This window comes from Leucopleurus acutus (assembly GCF_964270905.1).
Source record: "Leucopleurus acutus genome assembly, chromosome: 5".
Classification (NCBI taxonomy): domain Eukaryota; kingdom Metazoa; phylum Chordata; class Mammalia; order Artiodactyla; family Delphinidae; genus Leucopleurus; species Leucopleurus acutus.
The window spans coordinates 97436768-97454919 of NC_139147.1; the positions used below are offsets into that span (position 1 = coordinate 97436768).

The 18152-nt window shown below is 38.0% G+C and overlaps 1 protein-coding gene across 6 annotated transcripts in view; it reads left to right on the forward strand.

Annotated features, from left to right (window-relative positions):
• MECOM (MDS1 and EVI1 complex locus) overlaps positions 1 to 18152 on the forward strand; it is a 568172-nt gene that overhangs the window by 516260 nt on the left and 33760 nt on the right. For 3 of the 6 annotated variants that reach the window (XM_082840339.1, XM_082840340.1, XM_082840342.1), the window contains exons 4-7: positions 4114 to 4216; positions 7842 to 8058; positions 13196 to 13343; positions 14653 to 14809. In XM_082840339.1, the coding sequence (XP_082696465.1) occupies positions 4114 to 4216; positions 7842 to 8058; positions 13196 to 13343; positions 14653 to 14809 (625 nt within the window). The remainder of the gene's footprint in view (positions 1 to 4113; positions 4217 to 7841; positions 8059 to 13195; positions 13344 to 14652; positions 14810 to 18152) is intronic. The other 3 variants (XM_082840341.1, XM_082840343.1, XM_082840344.1) reach the window with 1 other exon arrangement.

Sequence of the window (18152 nt, forward strand, 5' to 3'; positions counted from 1 at the left end):
AAAAATTAAATTTTTTCTATGATAAAATGAAAAGACCACCTCAACCTCCAAAAGTTTCCGATATATGGAGAGTTAGGTCATGTTCATAACATGTTGTGTTTCTGGAATTTGGTATTAGCTACCAAATAGAAAACTCTAAAGGAGTTAACACAGTTTTTAAATATTTATCATGACTTTTAAAAAATGGAATTCTCATATAATCCTATTTTCTTATACTAAAAGGCCCCATTCCTCTCATTTTTCACCTTATATTGGGAGAGATTGTCTTCTCCCTTCTAGCAGAGCACTCTGAGAGACACACAGCAAAATAATAAATCTACAACCCTTTTGTATCCATTCCAACTTTTTCTAAGTGAGATTTTGAGCCCCTCTTTAAATACTTGAGTTGAATTCATCACAAAATCCCAGATCCAGGACACTTTAATTTTGGTTCCAGATAACTTTTTCCATAAAACTTCCTGATGGAAGAGACCTGTTAACTCTTTTATGGAATTTAACAGAGGAATTGATTCCCTTCCATTTTTATCTAACACAAAACCCAGAGAGGTTATATTAGTCATGTCTCTGCTTTGGGCACATAACTCAGATGACATGTAATTCATAGGACTGCAATATATAGCCGAAATTTTGAGAATACACTGATTTTAAAGATGTTATGATTACATTTTTATGATCATGGTCAAGCATACGTAATAGACAAACCTGCGGGAGAAGCTACGTAAATCACTTCCGTTCTTTATTATATTTTTATTTGCTGAAAGACCCATTTTCTAACATAAAAGCATAGACGCGATAACTTTTTTTTCTGAAAGGCTTGATTCCTCCAACATTACATTCCATCTTTCCCCCACATAATTGTTTTGAGGCAACAAATTGTCATTATGTTTTCATTTAAACTACTTCTCTCACTTCTCAAACGCCTGCTGGTGTATTGTTATTGCTAGAACATAAACCAGCTTTGTATGTAGACATCTCTGGATTCAAGCATTCAAATTACACTTTGGGACCATTGTAATTATAAGAGCAAAGACATAATTTTGCTTAAGTCTCTGTAAAATCCAAAGAGTTGAGATATAATGAAATGGCAAGTGGTAACAACACCTTGAAAAAAGCACTGGATTTCTAAGGGCGGTAGATGGGGCTTCAAGGCACATTCTTACTGCGATATGAGGAAGCATGCCCAGAATCTGCCCTCATTACTTCGGGCTCTTGCCAGTTCTTTTCAAACCTCAGTTTCATGAGCACCATAAAAATTCACTTAAAATCGAAAAGAACACCCTGAAGTTAAAACCCACTCTGCTTTGCCTTGCCTTTCGTGGCCTGGAATGTCACCTTTTACCTCCAGTAAATAAAGCCAACATCAATGCTCTTCCGTGTCTTTTATTTTTTATGCACTCAGTATTCTTCACATGACAATCTGGACACTTAAAGGGAAATTACAGTAGTGATCTATGTCCCGGCAAAGAGAATTATCTTTCTAATGTATAGTTACAGTGTATCTATCACTTTCTTTTGTTTCTTGGACTGTTCACACTGGATTGAGTAAATCTAAAATGGAATTAAAAGAGACATGATTAATAGTGGACTCTATTATTCAAAAGAAAATAATGATATCATAATACTTTCTTCCAGTGATCTGGCATGTGTGTCTCTGCAGCATTCCCCAAAAGCGACAATTGTACTGTTTTATGGTCTTTCGGGATATTGTCTCTTTAACATCACTGTTTCCGAGAAGCCACTGAAAAGTTCTAATATGTCACAATTCAAATATCAACATGTTGTTGGAAAGGAAGCTAATAAGTTAAACCTTTGAGAGATGCCAAAAGAAGAGGTGATTCAAACTGTTGAGAGAAGTCTATTGTTTTCTAAGGGGAAATAGAACTCTAGAATGAAACAGGGCACTAATAAGCATTTAACTGGAAAGTTTAGGGGGAAAAAGCAAACGCACACTTTCTTTTTTTTTTTAATCTGGTAACTTTTTGAGCAGAATTATTCCTGAGTGTACTTCCAGAGAAGGGAAGATGTGAACGTTAGGATTAATAAGATACAAACTGTAAATTCTCTGGTTTTTATACAATCAGCACATAACAAAGAGTAATTTTCCTAAGATAGTCTGGATTTTATCTAAGGATAGAGATAAAGAATCTTAGGTTATATTATATTAGGGCAACATTTTATGTTTGGTATTATTTTCTATAAAGCAACTTCATGTGGTTAAATTACTGTTGCATGAAAAAAATGATTTTATTTTGACAGGAAAGAAACTAAGCAGAAAATACTCCTCATTGAGTTATTTTTTGAATTTAGCACAGTTTTGTGCTCTGGTCTTTTTAAAGAAAAATAAACAATTGGAGTTTAGAGCCACCTACTGGAATGAAGAGGCACGTACTTATGTTTAATGTCCTGCTTTTCAAGAGATAAACAGATAAATATAATTAAAGTTATGCACATTTCTGTTGATCTTATAAAACGTTAAATTACTCAGCTTTTCTCAGTTTGAAATAAGTGGTCCTGTAAGAAACCACAGGTAGAGCAATGTCTTCTCAAAATAGATCCTTCCCATTTCTTAGTAGGGTGTGCCAATTTGTGTTATGTGGTTTTTCTCCCCATTGCATCGAGACTGAGCAGAATTGAATCCCTAGTTTTATTGTTGTCATTGTTGCTTTTGGTGGTATTTGTGTGTGTGTGTGTGTTTGTGTGTGTGTGTGTGTGAGTGTGTGTGAATGTAATTGTTCTCATTTTCACCAGTTAACTGTATAACTTTATTCTTTCTTTCATAACCTCTATCTGGTTACGGAATCGTTGTTTAATAAATAATCCTAGAATAGAATTAAAAACTAAGAACATATTATGTTAAAAAGAAAAGCCACCTTAAATATTTTCATGATTGAATCCTTTTTATATTGAGATATAATTGACATATAACATTATATTAGTTTCAGGTGTACAACATAATGATTCGATGTTTGTATATGTTGCAAATCAGAATTAAATGCTTTTATAAATGAAGAAACCCGGAATCCTAGACAAGGTGATTGGGCAATGACCTACCTAGGGTAACCACGCTGGTCGGGGAAAGGTAGGCAGCTCTTGGAAATTATAGGTCAGGGTTTTTTCCACACTTGCCCCACTGCTTTTTAGTCAGTTATTAATGGATTTCTTAAATCCTTCCTCTCATCAGCATTTTGTTAGAAAGTAAGAGGAATAAGCACCACCCCCAAACCCTGGTAAAGGAATCAATTGAAGGCATAATGCCTGCTTTCAAAGAGTGGGATCAGTGTCTGGGTCATGATGGCAGGTCCTGGACCTGTGAGTGGCACTTTTTTTTTGCGGTACGTGAGCCTCTCACCGTTGTGGCCTCTCCCGTTGCGGAGCACAGGCTCCGGACGCGCAGGCTCAGCGGCCATGGCTCACGGGCCCAGCCGCTCCGCGGCATGTGGGATCTTCCCGGCCCGGGGCACGAACCCGTGTCCCCTGCATCGGCAGGCGGACTCTCAACCACTGCGCCACCAGGGAAGCCCGTGAGTGGCACTTTTGATTGGTAAAGGAGGGATTCAGTTTTTAAAAAACCAAATGCTCTCCTTTGACTATGTTCTCCACAGATCTTGTCATGATTCTTTATGTTGTGTCCCTCCAGCCTATTACCTTCAAAGCTCCTTGTTGAGAAGGTGCTACTTTTGAGAACATGCTCGAGGGGAGTAATTGTGCCCCTGCCAGTCTTCGCTAGGCCACTGCTGGATAACGCAAGACACATTCAACTCTCTGAGTATGTGTGTGGCTCCCTAGAGTAAGGAATTCAGAGAAGGGATTGTTCTTTGTTAAACATTACACAGGGTGTATGTGACACAGCAAGGCTCACATTAAGAAAATTTGATTTGTGAAGTGGGAGCTGGAAAAGATTTATGAATTGGCATGAGAGTCACAGCTTTCCATTTGTCATCAGAGGGCTAGTTCTCAGTGTATAAAACAGGAAAGCTAGTTCTTTTGATGAAAATAAAAAGGAATATTTTTGTTAAGGTACGGGAAAATGTACAGTTATCTTAGTGTATATCTTGCCCTTTCTTAATATTCACTTCTCTTTCTCTCCCCCCACCCCTTCATTGTCTCTTGAAGATATTTTATAGAGTAGTTGCAGACATTGCACCAGGAGAGGAGCTCCTGCTGTTCATGAAGAGTGAAGACTATCCCCATGACACTATGGCACCGGATATCCACGGTTAGTACCACTCATGCCACCATCCGCGCCACCCTCATTTGGAGATTGTGATGGAGCATGCCAAAGGGTCCGTCACACTTGGTACTTGTTAGTTTCCCTGGGTAGTCAATGTCAGGTTTAAGAATTTCCTTCTCATAGAGTAGCTATTTTCTTGGTATGACATCTGGCTAATATTACAGTGAAGCTAAAGGAGGCAGAGGTCTTCTCTGAAATGGAGGTCAGAGGAATTTTGAATATTTGGACTGAGACATCCCATAGGTCAACCTTTTGTCAATGCCTTAGACTATAGTGAGAGTCCTTTCACTGTACAAAAGTCATTTCAGGGAGCTTGGTCTTGGGCTTTTGTATATCTAGCAGTTGTTTCTCCCATCTAATGTTCTATTACCGGGAAAAGTATTTCTACTTGAGTAAAATCCTAGCCAGCGTGACCATGTGGGAGAGGGCTGGAGGCACGAGGATTGGGAGAAAAGTACAGATGAGGAAATTTTAGAGCCAGAGGAATTTGTATTTGTCAGAGACCTATTCCAAATTAAAGAAGGGGGGGATCAAAAAGAATTATAATTTTAAAAAAAAGAATTGTAATTACTAGTGATGTATATTCAGGTAAGAGTGAAAGGAAATTTTATTTGTATTGATTTGTATCATTGGAATGAGCATTTAAGACTGTTTTCTTTTTCCTGTTTCTCTCCCCTCATATAATGTGATTTGATTTAGCATAATCTAGTGGTGTCTCTAGAGTGTTTTTATAGTTGGAAGGACCACTGGGAAGGGTTACCAGTGAGAGGTGAGGATGACTCCACTTCCCATCTCTCTGGCATTCCAAACAGGAGAACCTCAGCCTCTGCAGCTCCTGCAAAGAAAGCTACCACTATTGGCTGGCTCTTTACCTGAACATTTTTCTCCTTTGGCTGAGCTGCATTCTGCCTCTTTGTAGATTATACCAGTTGTATTTTGAGGAGCCTTTTGGAACTTGTTTTCTTCTTAGAAACTGTGACAAGTCAATGGCCTCAGAAACCCAGACTTGTTAACTAGCCTGGTAGAATTTGAGCCTGAATGGGGAGCCTGACCCAGTGGGAAAGGGCTCTTTGACAGCAGGGAGTGTTCAGATGATATAAAAAATAATGATAATTTGGGCTGTCTCTGGTACAAGGCATCTTTCATCAGTGAATGTTTGCTCTAAAAAGGTTTTCAAACAATTATCTTTTTTAATATAAATGGTTACTGTGCTATTCTAAAAAGCCTAAATGGAGGTGACTATTTTTCTTTTAGGGCTACCATTCATAAATTACCTGCCTTTACAACACTCTGGAACCCATCGGTTGCTTTTCATTTTCAATGTGTCATACCCATATCCATACATATACCCGATACGTTAAATATAATGTTTATAATGTTTACATGGTGATTTGTATTTCATACTTCTAGGATTTAATGTTTCTTAGAAAAGAGAAAATAAAACACATGCATTGTACACCTACTGTATGCTAGATGTTTTATGCTCTCCATTTAGTGTCTCATTTAGTCTTTTAGACGTAGATCAAACCTGTAAGAAAGGAATTATTTCTATTATACAGGTAGGAAAATGAGGCCATATAAGGCTAAGTAAATTGGCCAAGACCACGTGGCTAGAAAGTGGTAGCATTCAAACCGAGGTCTTGCTGTCTCTAAAGCCTATGCCTTTTCATAGGCCTGGAGGTTGTTTGTTTTCAGACTGCTGGCTGAGATCCTAAATTTAGATCTTAAACATGTGAATAGTGTCACAAACTGTAGGAAACGTTTCCATTACCCAGTTTATGTTATTGAGAAACCTGTCTTACAGCTGAGGTGATTTATTTTAAAATAGCTCCCTCTTCTTTAACCAAGTCCAAAGGTGACAAACCCTACTGAATCTACATACTAATTTCTTTACTTTTCTGGCCCCTTTGTTATTGGTTTAGTTGAAACGGAACCAGTATCGTATATGGATCACAGCAGCAGCGACCCGTTTGACCTCTCTGCTTGGCTTCTCAAGCTGCAATGGGGCATTCCAACTTTCAGTGGCTTTCCTGTACCCTTCTTAGCATGGACCTAAAAAGCCCCTAGTGACCTGCTACCCTCTCTAACTTCATTGCCCACTCCTCCCCGACATGCACCCTATAAACCTGTCACACTTTACTATAGCTTTGCCTTTCCACGAGCCTGCCCTGCTCTTTCTTGCCTTCGTCATTGGTCTGTGGTATTCCCACCGCCTGAAATGTCTTCCCTCATCCTGCTTCACCTGGCTGATTCTTCCTCATTACAAAATCTTTGCTGAACCCTCTCTTCCTCAGGATAGATGGATTTGGTATATTCCTCTGGGCTCCTAATTTAGGCCTGTGCATGCACCTGTCATAAGATGTATCACACTAGTTGTTCACATGTGTATCCCCTTGGGTTTCTTATGTATTCAGTCCCTAGCAAAATGCCTCACATTCAGTAGGTGGCTAAAATATTCCCTCAAAAGCATTCGGTCAATGAATAACTGGATATAGGTCCTGGCTGCAGGTCTGTAACACAGGGATGATGTATCGTGTTGCTGTCCTCTGTGTCTTTCAGCATTGTGAGCTGTTTGCAGCACTTCTGTGATGATATCTGTGTGATCAGTGCATAGTATGGCCTCATGAGTGGGCTGAAAGCTATTCCAATAAAAAGAATAGAAACCATGGCGTCACTACCTGACACTCCATAGCCTTGCTATCTCTGGTCCCCACTATTACCATTTATTTATCTTAGTGATTTAAAGTGCAAATGCATGCTGTGCTGGCTATTTAACAAAGCCATGCCAATTAGCAGTGGCCCTGAGGGAACATAAATGAGCCTAGAAAAGTGCTAAAATCATGCTGTGTCACATTATAAGGAATGACGAATGTTAAAGCATTTCCAAGTTTATTGATATTAGCCAGGTTTAAGTACGGCTCAGATAGGGACTCTGTCCCGTGTTCCGTCCAGGTAACATGGCACAGCGAGAAGGGTATGGAACGGAGATGTGTTTTCAAAGTCTGACATAACCATTTAGCTCTGTGATCCCTGACTGGTTACTGAACTTCTCTGAGCATCTATACCCTCATCTGAAAATTGGGATACAAATCTGACATGTAATTCCTCACGGTCAGGTTTTAGGAATATCAAGAATCCATGTACAGGGTTGAGGACATAATGATGCTCAGTAAGTGGTCATTATGACTTTTAATATCCTGTGAATATTAAACCCTGGAAGGGTTTCGTCATAAAGTTTTATCTGATAAGAAAGCTATACGGGAGCCACAGCAGCCACTTCTGTTATTGTTGTAGGCTTTGTCCTGGCTTCTTTACATTTATTTTTTTTTCTTTTCTTTTTTTTTTTTGCCACACTGCACGGTATTCGGGATCTTAGTTCCCCGACTAGGGATCAAACCCGTGCCCCCTGAGGTGGAAGTGCGGAGTCTTAACCACTGGACCGCCAGGGAAGTCCCTACATTTACTATTTCTAATCCATGTTAAAATGGAAGTGGTGGAAAGGACAACCAAATAATTTCTATTATGTCTTCCGTAATTCGATAAGAACTGCCAGTGTGTGGCGGTACTTCCTGATCACCTAGTTCTGATAACACCTGAATTCTTTTCACAGAAGAACGGCAATACCGCTGTGAGGACTGTGACCAGCTCTTTGAGTCCAAGGCTGAACTAGCGGATCACCAGAAGTTCCCATGCAGCACACCCCACTCGGCATTCTCCATGGTAGAGGAGGACTTTCAACAAAAACTCGAGAGTGAAAATGATCTCCGAGAGATACATGCAATTCAGGAGTGTAAGGAATGTGACCAAGTGTTTCCCGATTTGCAAAGGTTAGACATGGCATGTTGCACTACAAAAACGTGTTTATTTATTCTACAGTAAAATGTTTATGCTGAATTTTCAGAATTGATGCAAATGGGAAATTTGGAACAGCAATGAGCTGGACAAATGTGTTAGTCACACGTTCGGAAATCATTTTCCCCTGGAAATTCTCACCTGTCAAGTATTTGCAGTGAAGTTAGAATTAGTTATTTTGATGCCAGATAGAAAATAATACTTTTATTATTTAAGGAGGGTTATTGCCAATTGAAAGTTTAACATTATAGTAAAACGTAACTTAGAGGAGGTATCAAGAGTAGAGGAGGCAACAATGATGCTAATTAATCTAATTATACACCAAACAGAAAAGCGACCCTCTAGAAACATTTAGACGATAAAAAACAGACTGTGCTGGTACTTACTCAATGAAGATAGGTAGTGTTTTGATAGATCAGTGTAATCTATGGATTTAATTTCAACTATTTATCTAAACTGCACATATATAAAAGAATAAGAGAAGCATGTTCAGTGAAGAAAATATTGAATTTTCAAAAAGGGAAAAAGTAAACATGATCTAAATGAAATAATTCTATAATACTTTTTTTTAACAAAACGAAAACATATTTCAGTGATAATATTAACTTTTCACAGCCCTTTGAATTTAATTCAAGAACATTTTTAAAATTTCTGTTAAAGAAAGCAACAACCCTGGAACCTAAGTTTTGAAAACTGTATTGATAATTATGCTACAAAATGGTCTTTCAGATCAGAAAGGTGTTTAACCAGCTAATAAGATTTTTGTTTGTTTGTATGTTTGTTTTTTCTACCTAATGGTGTTTGCCTTGGTCCACAAACAATTTTAATAATTGTATTCATTACTTTGCTTTTAAATCTGGAACCTATAATCAAAATTTCAACTGAACATAAAAACACTGTGTTTAAATGGGTATGGGAGTATATCAGCAGGCCTTAGTCAAGGATGTGAATTACTCAGTTTGTCTTGGACACCTCACCTCTTTTAATTTACCTTTTTGTTTCCTTTCTTTCCTTAGTGCCTCCTCTTCCTCTTTCTCCTTTCACCTCTGTTGATTGCCCCGCATCTCTCTTCTCGTAGGAAAGGGTTTCATTCCATTTTAATGCATAGATGACCAAAAAGGCATCAAGTATAACCCCTTCCTTGAGGAGACTGAGTCAAAAGAATGAATCTGTCTAGCTTTGAAAATTCAGGCTTAATCTAGCTATTAGAGAGAAAACATTTTGGGGGCTAAGAGGGTTTTCCCAGTACCCTTTAAACTTATCTTTACTACTTAATAAAAACCCACATAGAGAATAAATCTGTTATGTATGTTTGGTAAAACATGGATTTGTAATCAAAAACCATCACAGTATGTCTCCTAAATACATTGTGTCCAAATTAAAAACCAAAATGAAAATACTTTCCTTACCTGCTACTAAATACCAGCAGGTAAGAAAAGTACTTATACTGTAAAGCCATATCTCTGATGCCAGAGAGTAAGTATATTTCCTTCTATTTTGTGATAAAAAATAATGGACAGCATATTATGAAACAAAAATGGATAGACTGAACGCTAAAATGTTGTGTATAGCAATACTTCTTAGGTGGAGAAAGCTTCTTACTCTGACTAGGTATAAGATTAAGCCTGAGTCGGTGCTACTTAATGCCAAAACCAACTGTCGATTTAGCTTCTTCAGTCAAACATTCAGTAGAAAACAATAAGGAAACCTAATTATCTGGCATTGGATGAACCCTCAAAACTCACTTTTCAGTAACTCAGCCAGATGGATATATCATGTCACTATGCGACCTGATATCAGTCATCCAGGTGATATTTTGGGTTATATAATTTAGCCAGTGCAGAACCTATGTGCCCTGAATATTTTCCACTTTATTGAAGCCGATATTGTTTTATATGTTAAACAAATGAGAATTCCTTTCTTGACATGATATATTATTCTGTTCTGTATCTTTTGTGTAAAATATTAAGAAAAGAATACCACCCTCCAAAAAAAAAGGGGGTCGAGAAACAAAGGTTGAACCCAGAAGGCTAAGCAAAGCTCTATAAATTGGGATAAAATTCTATGAAAAGTGAAGTTTCATTAATGACTGACTGGATACTTCTGTGTTTATGAAAGCAATGAACATTTGCTTTTGCAAGAACCACTTGCCTTTTTATTTTCTATCACCGATTAGCTGACAGCTGATCATTCCATGGAACAATATGGGTTTTATGCTGGATTAGAAGAAGCAAAAAAAGAGGAAGTTTCCTTTACTTTGCTATCTTTTTCCCCCTTTTGTGGTATGTACTATACTCTTAAAACAATATCACACCCTTGGAGTTAGGAGGCAAGAAAAAGTCTCAATGTATAGGACAATCTTTTACCACTAGGTTTCAGAGTTTATGATTTGAGATGCATATTGGAATATAATATATGTCATAAAATGGCATGCCTTGATAGTTTGCTAAAGACAGTAGTATGAATAGCAATGTGTACACCGATTTTGGAAGATGTCCCTGACTCAGTTCAATGTTAACTGCCATTGTTGATATCTTTCTCTTAACTCTCTGATTAACATTTCAACTTGTGTAACAAACAGAGGATTACATATTGTAGATAAAGATAGGGACATTCTTGTGACTCCACACACCTGTACTCTCCTGGTACCTTTTGTTCACAGAGATATCGCCACTGGTGCTCAAATAGAATAGCATTACCAAGTCGACTGACTCATAGGGCAGGAAAAATAAGTTCATGTGCCAATATGAATAGAAGTGGAAGGAGGAAACTGAGGAGGAGAAAAATATGGAAAGGTGTTTCTAATTTGTCAAGATATGAGAAAGGGCATATCATTTTTTCACACACACTCCCACGCACATGGTGTGTACAAACACTGGATAACATATTCTAGGTACACAGAGGTCTTACTTGATTCTCAAACTTAAAGTGTTCATTTCACAGAAAAATAAAATATAGGGAAGAAACAGTGCTCACATGCTTGGTAGTCAGTTTTTTTTTTAATACCTTTTTATTATGGAAGATTTCAAATACACACAAAACTAGAGAGGGCGGTGTAATAACACCCATACACTCAGGTTCAGTAATTATCACACGAGGCCTATCTTGTCTCAGCTATACTCATTTTGGATTATTTGAAACAAATCCTGGACATTATGTCATTTTATTCATAAATAGCTCAGTATGTGTCTGTAGAAAGTAAGGACTATAAAACATAAGCTCATTTTAAAAATAATGGTTCCTTAATACTATCAAATATTCAGTCGGTGTTCAAATTCCCCCCAGTTATTTCATTATTTTTAGAGTTTTCTGGTTTGAATTAAGGTCAAAATAAGGTCCATCATGGCAATTGGTTGACGTCCCTCTTATATTTCTTAACGTGTAGGTTCCCCCAGTCAAAGCCAGTAAGTCTCTCTCCGTCTTTCTCATTACAGTTTATATGCAGAAGATAATGAGTGTTTTTTCCTGTAGCATTTCCTCCAGTCTGTATTCTGCTGATTATATCCCCTTGGTATTGTTTAACGTCTTTCTCCATCTCCTCTGTTTCCTGTATACTCATCGTTACATCCCAAGCTGTGATCAGATTTAGGCTCAGTATTTTAGGAAGAATACCTCATTGATGGTATCATTTATTTCCACCAGGAGGCATATAATGGATTGCCTAGATTCATTCATTCTTTAGGGGCTGCAAAATGAATGTATTCTAATTCCCCCCGTTCTTTCATTATTTATTATCTGGATTAATTCTATGCAGAGAAACTTCCCCTCACTGTTTATTTGCTCACCCTGAAGTACAGTTCGTATAGGAAAGGCAGGATATGTACATGAGTTTTTCCCTTTATTTACTAGTTTTCAGAATAATGATTTGGCTTCTCAGCATCTTCCTGGGGTAACTGGTGAGGTTCTGTTTGTTTCTGAGTATCATTATCGTTAAAAGATGAGATTATTACTCTTACTGATGCTTCAATTTCCCCATCTTTAGTCAGTGGGTGTCTCTTCAGGTTGGCACCCTAATTTTTTTGACACGATCTATAACTCTCTTGCTTTTTGCCATAGCAAGATGTTCAAGGCCCATCTTGTGTATTTCATGCTTCACATTTGAAACAGGCTATTTCTCTGAGGAGCTCTGGTTGCTTTATTTGGGAGTAGTATCCTAATGTGTTATGTGTGTGTGTTTAATTAACAAAAATGTTGCAGACATCTTCTGAATATCACAGTAATCCATTATCTATAATATTTACTTTTCATTCTATTCATGCAGATTTCATATTCACATTTTAGAGAGGGAAGGAAACATTTGAGAAGGTAACATAGTCTAAGCTTTAAAACATAGAGAAGCTATGCTTGTGAGAAAATTCTAACCCTGTTTTTCTTTTGAGGGGCTTTACTAGTGCATCCACTTATAATATGATATACTTTTCTTTCCTCCCTAATTCATAGGTTGTATATATATAATCTTAGGTTATAATATATATACATATATATTTTTTTCTAGATAATGTTTCTATCTATATCTACTTCTGTATCTATATGCATACATGTTCATTCATTGGTCCATCTGTCTGACCATCCATTATATTGGTTGTATTGAGAAGTTGCTTGTTGAATAGTTAGCTTACAGCTCACTTTCCCATATGGTGATCTGCGTAGGAATAAAAGTGCTTTGTTGAGTGCAAGGGTTATATACAGTAGATAGACTAGCTTCCTGCATGTTCTTAAGCACTTTCTTAATGTTTTCTATTTGAGTGTTTGTGTTTGAATTAAGTGGGTAACAGCAATACATGTTGCGGCTAGAACTGTGTAACAAATCCAGAACTGGACAAATCGCTAGTTGTTTATCATTCCCCTAAATTGGCACCTAAACTCTGCTAACTGAATCAGATTTATTTCCCAACAACAGGGGTACTTCTCTGGATTGCTGAGAGACACAGTCTAGGGAACATAAAACGTACTTTTGTCTGTTGCAAGCTTGTTTCCTCTCTTTCTTCTCCGACTCAACTCCTTTCCCTCTTCTTTCTTTAATTGCCAGTTGGATTAGTAATAAAATGACGTTCTGTTTATGAATGTGTTCTTGGTCACCACGTCCTATTAAATCAATTGTTCTCTTAACAGCCTCGAGAAACACATGTTGTCACATACTGAAGAGAGGGAATACAAGTGTGATCAGTGTCCTAAGGCATTTAACTGGAAGTCCAATTTAATCCGCCACCAGATGTCACATGACAGTGGAAAGCACTATGAATGTGAGAACTGTGCCAAGGTACAGTGAATTTGTAGACTACTTGGCCCCTCTGTGTCATCCTGCTCTCTCTTAATCCATCATTTGCCACGGTATATAAAAACAAGCCTTGAGAGGGGAAACTATAAATATCCTGAGAAAAGTAGACGGAGTGTTGTGTGCTACAAGGCATTAGGACAGTGTATAGAAACACTTAGTGGGTATCCTTTTATTTTTGTAAGGGAGGAAGCAAGGCTTGATGGTGAGTTCCAGAACTAAGTGTCACACATCCTTGGTAAATTCCTGGTTCCGCTACTGGCTTTCCAGCGTGGGGTTGTTTTATAGCCTTATGGAGAATGAAAATTGTATCCAATGCACATTACTAATTTCTTTTAAGATCAGTTTGTGAGGAAATCCCATAAAGTTTCTGAATGCCTATTCAGAAAGAATGGGAGACTCCTACATTTGCAGGTTTTTCCACCGAAGTCCCCACCATAAATTATGACTCGGTTCTAATTAAAAGTGTAGTGCCTTAGTGGCCAGGGCTGAACAACGTTAAGAGTGAAACGAAAGCCCTTCACCTTGACCGTAACTCTGAACTACGGGAACGGCAATTCACATCATTGAATTTTCATGTTTCTCAGTTAACTAAAAGATGTCCTGGTGTCATGAAAATTGAGTTCTCTTTCCAAAAACTTTTCATAACGTTTGAATGTCTTTTCTCATGCCAGTGGAAATTGGGACACTCGACCTTACCTTTAGAGATGTTTTGCTCCCTGATGTGTGGGTAGCTTTTTCTTTTTCCTATTTCTTTTTTTGTTTGTTTGTTGTTTGTTTGGTTGGTTTTCTTAGTACCATGTCCGAAGGAATGATTTTAGCTTAATGGTAACTTGATGAAACACTGTGTTAGAATTTATACCCTAGGGGAACTCCTTGAATAGATTTGGGATACTTTAGTCAAAATCCCCCCAATTTTGTACATAGTGTGTCTTTGTTTAAAGGGTGTAAATAGCACACCATTTTTTAATAATGTCATGGCCTGCATTTTTATTATCCAACTCCATTCACTCTAAATAGAATCAAAAAGCCCTTGAATATGCTCTAATAATGCCATTAATTATTTTGTTCAACTGATACCAGCGCGTACTTTGTGCTACGTATACAAAAACTGAATAATTTGTAAGTCCTGACCCTAGAGAGGCTGACACTTTGGAAATACAACTTTCTTTCGGTTTTTGGGTAAACAAATAAAAACAAAACAAATACACAAAATTCCTTCTTGAGTTATTCCCGGTCTTCTTTCTTGTGTCCTAGAATTAAGTTTCTTGATTAATCAGTACTCATTTCCTAGCAGGTTTTCACGGACCCTAGCAACCTTCAGCGGCACATCCGCTCTCAGCATGTTGGTGCCCGGGCCCACGCGTGCCCGGAGTGTGGCAAAACGTTTGCCACTTCGTCAGGCCTCAAACAACACAAGCACATCCACAGCAGTGTGAAGCCCTTTATCTGTAAGTTTTTCACACTCCAGCCCTCCTTCCTGCAACTGTCTCTTATCCAAAAGGCACTGTGATCAGGAGGGTGGGCCACGCATGGCCATGAGGGGGCCCTCTGAATTAGCGATTTATGGTCTCATCCAGTTGGGCTATTTTCTATTACAAGAAAATCTTATAACCAGATCGATGGTGTTTTGTCTATGATGCCTGGGGTGTTTTCTTTTAGATGGAATCAATAACAGGTAGAGAAGTCGTTAAATAATGTAAAGGAAGCCTCCCCACGTTGTGGGATTTAATAGAGACAACGAGATTTGTCTCGTACTGAAAATGTGTGTGGCTTTGTAAAACAGCAAATCGCAGATACCACTAAACAAGATGAAGTGAGAAAAACCTGTTCTGGATCAGAAAGAGCTAGAAGAACCCCACCTGGCAAGGAGGCTTATTAGGACTCTGTGTGTGTGTGTGTGTGTGTGTGTGTGTGTGTGTGTGTGTATGTTGCGGGTGGGATAAACTGCCCTTTAATCTACCCTTTGTTGCTGATCACAGGTTGCAGATCGGTAGTTCTCAGTTACTTGAAAAGCAGAACATTTTCACTTTGATGCTGGACATACTGCTTCTATAACCCACTGCACTAAGGCAGATTTACGGGCAGTGTATTTCCAGGGGACATCCAATCTGACCACCTACTTAGAATATCCTTGTACAGAGCGCTTTGGTACAAGTACAGCTCAGCCCTCATTTGCCTCTCTTGTCCACCCACCCCTCTTCTCTGTATTGTGCTGAAATGTTTCATATGGAAAATCAGTTGTTCTTAGTCCATCTGGGCAACGACTCTGGACTTCTTTTCATCTATTGCTCGGCTGGGCATATAAACACAGTGACTCACTGAGCTGTGTTACAAAATTTAAGACAGATTTTGGATCCAGATAAGCATAGAACTGGATGAAACATACTCAGGAGTTGGCAAAGCCTCTGACTTGGGAACCCTTGCAAAACAGTTTCTCTGACAAATATTCGATGGTTTGTAGTAGGTATATGAGACACTACTACAGGACCCGATGGAAAAAAAACTAATGTTCAGTGCCAACGTGGAGATGCCAGAGACTAACGCTCCTCCTTTTTGCCTTTACACAGCCCTCTTTTGTGTTTCCAAGCACCAAGAGAGCTTTTCTTTCCCTTTCCAGCTTACCCTAGCATCCTGTTTTGCTCATATGTTCTTCTGTTCCCTGGTGGAGTAAAGAGGCCTAGCAGAGAAACAAAAGGGTGCTCTCTAGTCTCCCTTGAGGAAGCTCTGTTGAAAGTCCTGGGAAATAAAGTATACAATGGAAATTTTAGACTTCTTGTCTCAAAAAGACATTCCTGACTCTAGGTCGTAATGCCCTAAAATGTACTTGCAAGTGCTACAGACATATACATAGTTCATTTATTTCTGATTTTTCAGAAATGAATTTTGATAAATTTCTCATGTTTTGGTGGAAAATAGGGAGGAATTGACCACAGTGAATTATGGTCACCCATTTAATGCTTTCTTTATTATTTAAAGTAAAAGTCAGAAAATAGAAATTCCTATCATCTAAAATTCTGGGATCTGGAATTTTAATTGTGTTGAAATCAAGTGTTTTGCTTTAAAGCACTATAGGGTGTCCCTTTCCAATCAGATTGTGCAGACTATTTCCCATGAATGTATTTTCAGCAATTATTGGTAAATTTAAATAGCAGATGGCATTCTTCAAATATAAAATCTGACAGAGGACCATGGGGTAATTGTGAATAATAGCCGTGTAATTTCAGAACAAAAGAGGAGTTGGTGTGGAGACTTTGGAGTGGAGGAGGTTCACCTAGAGTTGATATCTGTTTCTCACCAGAAGGCCACACACCACGATTTAGCCCCCCTGGTGTGTTTACGGCAACTGTCTCTTATTACAGTGTGCCACCAGGCTTGAGCCCAGAGTCATCAGTGCTAAGGCAATTACTCACTGCCTTTACAGAAACCTCCAGCCTTCCCAAATAGAAACCACATGCTCTAATAGGCTGGATATATTCAAAATACCTCTTAATTTGTTTAATAAGTAGAAAAATGCAATGTTAACTGCTGGCTAATTCCTTATTACTGAGAAGATTACAGTAGAGTATAGACTGCAGCATCAATTGAGCCACTTACCTGGAGGCCTGGCGGTTTGTGGTGGGCCAGGCCAGATCTTCAAGTGAGAAAAACAAAGCCTCTGCCTGAGGAGACATCCCGGATTCTGTGTTCTTGGGACCTGATACAGACACCATTCGTTGGTGTAACAGAGCCTACAACCAGGAAAGTCAGATGCACCTCTGTTACTCTTGATTTTCTTAAATCTATCCAGCTATTAGAAAGAAGTGTAGAGAGCAACATTTCTTTGGTAAAACATTGCTAACCTTTCAAAAACTTAGACCTTGTTTGAATACCCATCAAGATCTTTTCTCAACGCCTTTTAATGCCCAGAGGAGAGGTGTCACTTTCTTAATGAGTGCACATTTATAATTCCGTCAATATTTTATTTACTATTTCTTGTTATTGCTCATAGCTGAGTTAGTATAACTAGCGAAAGTCTCATGTTTCTACCCTCTACTTCATATGGTTTTAATTAGTGTATCAAAGAATTTAAGCAGTATGTGTATTTATTGTATATGGTTAACTAGTATATATTTTTAAAGCAGACTCTGGTCAATATTCCAGTAGAATAACTTGAAAAGAAATCACTCACATCTTCTCTTCCCATTAAAATGCATGTTATAGTCTCTACAATGTCATAAATCATTCCACAGTTGAAAGCGCCTTTAATATTACTAAGCACATTGATATGTGTAGCAATGCATTTTAATTGTTAGTAGTAAAAGAAATAGACAGAATCACTTGGTACTTCCTGTTTGGTTGTGTGTGGGATAATCCAAGTTCTGGATGAGTTTTGTATAACTGAAGGTCTATAAAATCTTCTTTGAATTTTCTTTTTAAATTGTTATTGTTTTGACTTTGGAGCTTAATTTAAAGGCAGTCGTCACATGAAAGAAATAAGTGTTGCATTTTGTCTTCAATTTAATTTCTTATATAAATTGGTTTCAACAATTACCAGCAAGGCATATCATGTTTCTGCATGTATTAAAACGTGCACAGAAGCATGAGAGTAAGCTCACGCATAAAGGGAACTCATCTTTATTAAAGTAACGTAAAAGGTGTGATGCTTGGGAAATGGATACTATAATCCTGCCAGGCCGTGTATTGAGTAAGATTCCTACCTAGCAAAGGAATGATTAAGGGTTACGGAGTTCCATCTTAAAATGTACTTAGATCTATTCACACATATATGAGGAAGAAGATGTTTTACTTTTC